Genomic DNA, 7,500 nt, shown 5'->3' on the forward strand with positions numbered 1-7,500 from the left:
CTCAACACTTTATCACAGTGCGGTCCGCCCAGCTGACGCTTTTAATTTGACACATGGACTTTTATTGTGGAGGAAGAAGCGGCGGGATGGAGAGTTTTTATTTCTGGAGATGAAACAAAGGATCTTAGACAAACGTGGAAAAAAGTGCAAAAGCAGAGATCAGGGGTTGCTGGTTCAATCACCCTCAAACCCGAACGTGTTCATGTCCGCGGTCCAGGAGGAGGAGGCGGGCGGGGGGGTCCTCTGCGGGGCTCCGGGGGGGGGGGCCGAGGCTCCGGGGGCCCGCGGCCGAGGACCCGAGCTCCCTCCCGGGCTGGGTAACAAAGAGCAGGCTGGGATCCATCTTCTCTGCCGGGGGAGGCCCGCGGAGCCCGGGGCTGCAGCCTCCGTGCGGCCGGGCCGGGGGGCTCCGGGGCCCCGGGGCGGAGGACGAGGAGGAGGAGGAGGAGAAGGAGGAGGAGGCGGTGCTCCGGGCCCCGCCGCTGCGGTGAGCCCCGCCGCTAGCAGGCTAGCTCCCGCAGAACAATGGGCCACCATTTGCTTCCCGCCCTCTGCGGAGCGGAGCCCCCCCTTCCCTTTCCTTCACCCCCCCCCTCCTCCCTCCCCCCCCCCAGCGGCGGCTCGGAGCCCGGCGGAGAGCCTCCCGCCGCTCCGCACCTTGTAGCGGGTTTCACTGCGCCGCCGCGGCGGTGCCTCGAGCCGCGGCGGGGCCCGCGCTGCGCTGCGGCGGGACGGCGGGGTCCGTTCTGCAGCTGCGCACTTTCCACGGCGGGCTGCGGCTACGCTCTGGAGCGCGACGCTGCGCGGAGTGGGACGCGGCTATTTCCCGGCATTCGCGCTCCAAAATGGGCGTTTCGTGTTTACAGCGACACGGCCGGGCCAGTCCCCGCCGGCCGAGGCGCGGAGGGGCTCCGGGGGCCCGCGGGGCCTCCTCTCCGCCTCGCGCCCGCCGCCGCAGCGGCCATTTTATCCCCGTTTTCCAGCGTCATTCCCGGATTTTTTTTTTTTTTTTTTTTTCGCCAGCGAGCCCCGCGGAGGAGCTCGGCCGGCGGACCGGAGCCCGCTCGCTCCCCCGGGGTGCCCCCCCCCCCCCCACCCCGCTACCTCGACCCCCGGTAACCCGCCGCGCGGGGCGCGCAGCGACCTACTCACTCGTTCGGAGGGCCGGCGGCGGGCGCAGCAGCAGACTGTGACCGGGTCTCGGGGCTCGGTTGTCGGGGTCTTGTTGTTGTTGTTTGGGGGCTGAAGCGGAGACTGGAGCCGTTGGTTCACTTTCAAACTGGGTCGAGCTCGAGCGCAGCCCCGCCCCCCTGCCCCGCCCCCGCCGGTTGTTCTCATTGAGGGGGCGGGAACGCGGAAGGCCGTCCTGGGCGGGGCCGCGCGCCGTGCTCCCCGTTGATTGGCCAGCGAGACCGTACCTCAAAGCCCCGTTCCCGCATCGCCCCGCCCACACAGCGACGCCCCTGGGGCGGGAATTCTACACTCACAAATGGGCGGGGCCTGCCCGGCTGCCTGCGCGTGATTGGGCGGGGGATTTTTGCGTGGCAGCGCTGTGAGCCAATGAGAGGGCGTGGTGGAGGCGGAGCTTGAGAGAGCCGTGGTGAGGGATGAAGAAGACGGAGGCTGAATAATGGAAACGGTTCAGGTTTTGAGGCTGTGGATCTTCACTGGAGTCATTATCCGATCAATTACCCCGCATGGACCCCCCCCCAACCCACCCCCCCACCCCCTCGGCCCCCGCTGCCCCCAGCCTCAGAGGCATCGCCACCAGAACGATCAAATGTCCCTCTTTCCTTTGTCAAAAATGGCAGTTCAGTACAGAGTGAGGCTGAAAGCAGCGGAGCTCCAGTTGCTGCTTTCAGCCTCACGAAGGGAAGAAAAGCTGTTTTTCACCCGATCAGGTGAATCAACGTAACGTTCAGGGGTCGTTCACACCACAACCTCTTCACAACGACCCCACCTGGTCTCCACGGCAACGGCCATTAAGCCCCAGTGTCTCCATCCACACATTCTGCTGAGACACGGTCTCCATGGAAACGGGGGGGGGGGGGGCTATTGACCTGGGGCTTAATTATTATTATTCATTATTATTATTAATTGACAGTCACTGGAATAACAATCAAACTTGGTACTTTTATTTTGACAGTCACCATAATAACAATCCAACTTGATACTTTTATTTTGACAGTCACCGTAATGACAATCCAACTTTGTGATTTTATTTTGACAGTCACAATAATAACAATCCAACTTGATACTTTTATTTTGACAGTCACCATAATGACAATCCAACTTTGTGATTTTATTTTGACAGTCACAATAATAACAATGCAACTTGATACTTTTATTTTGACAGTCACCGTAAAAACAATGCACCTTTGTGATTTTATTTTGACAGTCACCATAATAACAATCCAACTTGATACTTTTATTTTGACAGTCACCGTAATGACAATCCAACTTTGTGATTTTATTTTGACAGTCACCATAATAACAATCCAACTTGATACTTTTATTTTGACAGTCACCGTAATACCAATACACCTTTGTGATTTTATTTTGACAGTCACTGTAATAACAATCCAACTTGGTACTTTTATTTTGACAGTCACTGGAATAACAATCCAACTTGGTACTTTTATTTTGACAGGCACCATAATAACAATACACCTTTGTGGTTTTATTTTGACAGTCACTGTAATAACAATCCAATTGGTACTTTTATTTTGACAGTTACCATAATAACAATACACCTTTGTGATTTTATTTTGACAGTCACCGAAATAACAATCCAACTTGGTACTTTTATTTTGACAGTCACCATAATGACAATACACCTTTGTGATTTTATTTTGACAGTCACTGGAATAACAATCCAACTTGGTACTTTTATTTTGACAGTCACCATAAAAACAATACACCTTTGTGATTTTATTTTGACAGTCACCGAAATAACAATCCAACTTGGTACTTTTATTTTGACAGTCACCATAATAACAATCCAACTTGGCACTTTTATTTTGACAGTCACCATAATAACAATCCAACTTGTTACTTTTATTTTGACAGTCACCGTAATAACAATCCAACTTGTTACTTTTATTTTGACAGTCACCGAAATAACAATCCAACTTCCGGTGCAGAAACAGGAAGTGGTTTGAAGGCTTTCAGCGGGAGTTTAGCGGCTCGTCTCACGGAGCCGGATCACGATCCCCGGTTCTCCCGGAGCCGGATCTCGATCCCCGGTCCTCCCGGTCCTCCCGGTCCTCCCGGATCCCCGGTCCTCCCGGTCCTCCCGGTCCTCAGGCCGCATGGAGCCCGGGCAGCGGCTGCTGGAGCTCCCCCCCCCCCGCAGTGAGGCCGTGAGTAGAACCGGGCACCGGAAGTGTTTGTGTGTGAAACACAAAGCGGGTGATGACGTAGGTCTCAGTGTTTGTTGGAGTCTGTTAAGGTGAATGTACTTTTCTTCCAGTTACTGTAACGCAGTAACGTTCCGCGCCCCCAGGGGGCGCTGTGCCACACCACAGTACTACAGGTAGTACACAGCTTCCGCGTTACTTTGCAGAGTAAGTAATTAGTAACATAGTAACTGAGTTACTGACTAATCTTACTGGGACAAGTCATTAGTAACTGTAACGTTTTAAAGTAACAAATCATTTTAACACGTCGGAGACTGAAAACAATAAAATGATGTCTTTTGACTGACTGAGGGGACGTGGTCCTCTGGGACAGTCCTCTGGGACAGTCCTCCTCTGGGACGGTCCTCCTCTGGGACGGTCCTCCTCTGGGATGGTCCTCTGGGACAGTCCTCTGGGACAGTCCTCCTCTGGGACGGTCCTCCTCTGGGACGGTCCTCTTCTGGGACAGTCCTCTTCTGGGACGCTCCTCTGGGACAGTCATCCTCTGGGACGTGACGGTCCTCTGGGACAGTCCTCCTCTGGGACAGTCCTCTTCTGGGACAGTCCTCTGGGACAGTCCTCCTCTGGGACAGTCCTCTTCTGGGACAGTCCTCTGGGACGGTCCTCCTCTGGGACAGTCCTCCTCTGAGACGGTCCTCCTCTGGGACAGTCCTCTGGGACGCTCCTCCTCTGGGACAGTCCTCCTCTGGGACAGTCCTCCTCTGGGACAGTCCTCTTCTGGGACAGTCCTCTGGGACGGTGGTCCTCTGAGACGGTCCTCCTCTGGGACAGTCCTCTGGGACGGTGGTCCTCTGAGACGGTCCTCTGGGACAGTCCTCCTCTGGGACAGTCCTCCTCCGGGACAGTCCTCCTCTGCGATGGTCCTCTGGGACAGTCCGCTTCCGAGGCGCTCCTCTGGGACAGTCCTCTGGGACGGTCCTCCTCCGGGACGGTCCTCTGGGACGGTGGTCCTCTGGGACGGTCCTCCGGGACGGTCCTCTTCTGGGACGGTCCTCTGGGACGGTGGTCCTCTGGGACGGTCCTCCTCCGGGACAGTCCTCCTCTGCGATGGTCCTCTGGGACAGTCCTCCTCCGGGACAGTCCTCCTCTGGGACAGTCCGCTTCCGGGACGCTCCTCTGGGACAGTCCTCTGGGACGGTCCTCCTCCGGTACGGTCCTCTTCTGGGACGGTCCTCCTCTGGGACGGTCCTCTTCTGGGACGGTCCTCCTCCGGGACGGTCCTCCTCCGGGACAGTCCTCTTCTGGGACAGTCCTCTTCTGGGACTGTCCTCCTCTGGGACAGTCCTCTTCTGGGACGGTCCTCTTCTGGGACGGTCCTCCTCCGGGACGGTCCTCCTCCGGGACAGTCCTCCTCTGGGACAGTCCTCTTCTGGGACTGTCCTCCTCTGGGACGGGACGGTCCTCTGGGACGCTCCTCTGGGACAGTCCCACTCTGGGACAGTCCTCCAGGACCGTCCCCCTCCAGGACCGTCCCCCTCCAGGACGTCCCCCTCCTGGACACCAGGACTGAATTCCTCGACTGACTCTGGATTCTCGTCTTCAGGAAACGGTCTGGTTGAAGAACTTCTTCACCTTCGTCACAGAACACCTGAGCTGTGGCTCCGCCCCCTCACAGGAAGCAGGTGTGTGTGTGTGTGTGTGTGTGTGTGTGTGTGTGTGTGTGTGTGTGTGTGTGTGTGTGTGTGTGTGTGTGTGTGTGAGCTGACACACTGTCTCCTTTCAGAGTGTCTCACTGTGTCCGCTGTCCAGAGCGTCCAGGAGAAGTTTGGCTCCGCCCACTCTCTTCCTGTCAGCTATAGGTACACTCGATGATGTCATCACGCCAACAGGTCACCTGACGTGGTCTCACACCTGTCTGTCCTCCTCCTGCCTGTCTTCCAGGCCCCTGTCTGTCTCCGAGCTCGTCTCGCAGCAGCACCTGTCCTGTGTCAGTAACCTGTCCTGGAGCACCAATCAGCATCGAGCATGGGCCCGGGAGGCGGAGCTTACAGTGCCGGGTCAGACAGCGCTCCGCCGGGTCAACTTGCTCCTGATTGGCTGTTTGACTGAGGGGCGGGACGGACAGTGGAGACTGACGGACAGCAGTGGCAGCGTCCAGTGTGAGGTGAGACCACTTCCTGTCTGTCCCTCACCTGCCTGTCCCTCACATGCCTGTGTCTCACCTGTCTGTGTCTCACCTGTCTGTCTGTCCCTCACCTGCCTGTCCCTCACCTGTCTGTCCCCCACCTGCCTGTGTCTCACCTGTCTGTGTCTCACCTGTCTGTCTGTCCCTCACCTGCCTGTCCCTCACCTGCCTGTCCCTCACCTGTCTGTCCCCCACCTGCCTGTGTCTCACCTGTCTGTGTCTCACCTGTCTGTCTGTCCCTCACCTGCCTGTCCCTCACCTGCCTGTCCCTCACCTGTCTGTCCCTCACCTGTCTGTCCCTCACCTGCCTGCCTGTCCCTCACCTGCCTGTCCCTCACCTGTCTGTGTCTCACCTGCCTGTCCCTCACCTGCCTGTCCCTCACCTGTCTGTCTCTGCAGTGCCTGTCTCCCTGTCCTCGGTGGCTCCACCGTCCCGTCTTCCTCCCCCACTGGAACTACATCCCCCATGATGCCGAGGGGCGGGACGAGGACAGAGGCCACCTGGAGCTGATTGGTCCTCCGGTGCTACTGAAGGGCCACGCTGCGCAGGGATTGGCCGCCGGGCCCGGAGGGGGGGCGGGGCTTGGCGGAGCGGTGGGGGTCCGAGAGGCCTTGGCGTTTCTGCAGAGCAGGTTGGTCATGTGACCTCTGACCCCGCTGCCCGGCTCAGTGGGGGGTCAAAGGTCAGCGGCTGTCTGTGTGTGTCCTCAGGGTCAAAGGTCAGCGGCTGTCTGTGTGTGGCCTCAGGGTCAAAGGTCAGCGGCTCTCTGTGTGTGGCGAGGTGGGCTGGGTCGGCCCCCTGCTGGTCGTCTCAGGAACCACGTTCTTCTGCTGGAGCCTGACGGAGGACGGGGGGACACTGTCTGTCCTCGTCAAGGTGAGTGTGTGTGTGTGTGTGTGTGTGTGTGTGTGTGTGTGTGTGTTAATGCATGTGTGTTGTGTTAACGTGTGTGTGTGTGATTGAGTGTGTGTGTGTCTGTGTTAGTGTGTGTGTGTGTGTGTTAATGCATGTGTGTGTGTTAATGTGTGTGAGTGTGTGTGTGTGTGCGTGTGTGTGTGTTAATGCATGTGTGTGTGTGTGTGTGTTTGTGTTTGTGTTAGTGCATGTGTGTGTTGTGTTAACGTGTGTGTGTATGTGTGTGTGTGTGTGTGTGTGTTAATGCGTGTGTGTGTGTTGTGTTAACGTGTGTGTGTGTTTACAGGAGAGCAGACAGTTGCCATGGTTTCCATGTCTGCGCGTCGGACTGCGTGTGTGTGTGACGGCACTGCGTGTGTGTGCGCTGCGAGGCTGGAGAGGAAACAACATCCTGTGTGTGACCGAGCGCTCGGAGCTACACACACACTACACACACACACACACTGACACACACACACACACTGACACACACACAGACTCCCAGTCGGACACGCCCCTCCTGATGATGTCACATGACGACAGGACAGGCTGCGAGGGGGCGGAGCCTGAGGAAAACTCCGTCCAATCAGGTGTGAGGATGAAAACGTCCAGAGTCATCAGTTACCAGGTGAGAGGCCTGAACGCTGCGCTCTGATTGGACGCCTGAACGCTGCGCTCTGATTGGCCCTCCTCCTCTGACAGGGCACGGTGACGGAGGTGGTGAGCGAGGGGGCGGGGCTCTACGTGATGGACGGGGGCGTCGGCCTGTGTCTGGCCTACCAGCCGAGGAGGAGGCGGAGCCTGCGCGCAGGTGACAGAGTGGAGGTGAGGCGGCGCCGCGCTCTGATTGGCCGCTGCCCGGCTCGTTAACATAACGATGTCTCTGTCCTCAGCTGCACCACGTCCACGTCCTGCTGCGCCCCTGTCCAGACCTGCCTCCCAGCATGCTTTGCGCCTGCCTGCGCTCCAGCCTCGCCGTCACGGCCTTCAGCGGGGTGGGCGGGGCTTCTTCGTCCTCCGCCCGCTGTCCCGGAGACGGAGTGTTGCCACGGTTACTGCTG

The 7,500-nt window shown here is 57.9% G+C and overlaps 2 protein-coding genes across 8 annotated transcripts in view; one reads left to right on the forward strand and one right to left on the reverse strand.

Annotated features, from left to right (window-relative positions):
- Positions 1-1,284, reverse strand: part of hmgb2b (high mobility group box 2b) — a 5,671-nt gene extending 4,387 nt beyond the window's left edge. For 2 of the 3 annotated variants that reach the window (XM_080521877.1, XM_080521876.1), the window contains exons 1-2: positions 183-547; positions 1-103 (exon numbers count right to left, since the gene is read on the reverse strand). The exon at positions 1-103 is cut by the window's left edge. The gene's annotated coding sequence lies outside the window, so the exon portion shown is untranslated. Of the gene's footprint in view, positions 104-182; positions 548-1,152 lie in introns of those variants that run through there. The other variant, XM_080521875.1, reaches the window with a different exon arrangement.
- Positions 1,285-1,334: 50 nt separating this feature from the next.
- The window catches only part of ctc1 (CTS telomere maintenance complex component 1), a 20,463-nt gene continuing 14,297 nt past the window's right edge, over positions 1,335-7,500 (forward strand). For 4 of the 5 annotated variants that reach the window (XR_013937192.1, XM_080521871.1, XM_080521873.1 and 1 more), the window contains exons 1-10: positions 1,335-1,901; positions 3,112-3,362; positions 4,963-5,041; positions 5,143-5,218; positions 5,301-5,523; positions 5,944-6,176; positions 6,292-6,421; positions 6,747-7,067; positions 7,142-7,264; positions 7,333-7,500. The exon at positions 7,333-7,500 is cut by the window's right edge and continues 65 nt beyond it. Coding sequence is in view for 4 of the 5 variants with exons in the window: in XM_080521871.1 (XP_080377997.1) it covers positions 3,312-3,362; positions 4,963-5,041; positions 5,143-5,218; positions 5,301-5,523; positions 5,944-6,176; positions 6,292-6,421; positions 6,747-7,067; positions 7,142-7,264; positions 7,333-7,500 (1,404 nt within the window). In the remaining variant the exon portion in view is untranslated. The remainder of the gene's footprint in view (positions 1,902-3,111; positions 3,363-4,962; positions 5,042-5,142; positions 5,219-5,300; positions 5,524-5,943; positions 6,177-6,291; positions 6,422-6,746; positions 7,068-7,141; positions 7,265-7,332) is intronic. The other variant, XM_080521872.1, reaches the window with a different exon arrangement.

The sequence above is a fragment of the Blennius ocellaris genome (assembly GCF_963422515.1).
Source record: "Blennius ocellaris genome assembly, contig: SCAFFOLD_145, whole genome shotgun sequence".
Lineage (NCBI taxonomy): Eukaryota > Metazoa > Chordata > Actinopteri > Blenniiformes > Blenniidae > Blennius > Blennius ocellaris.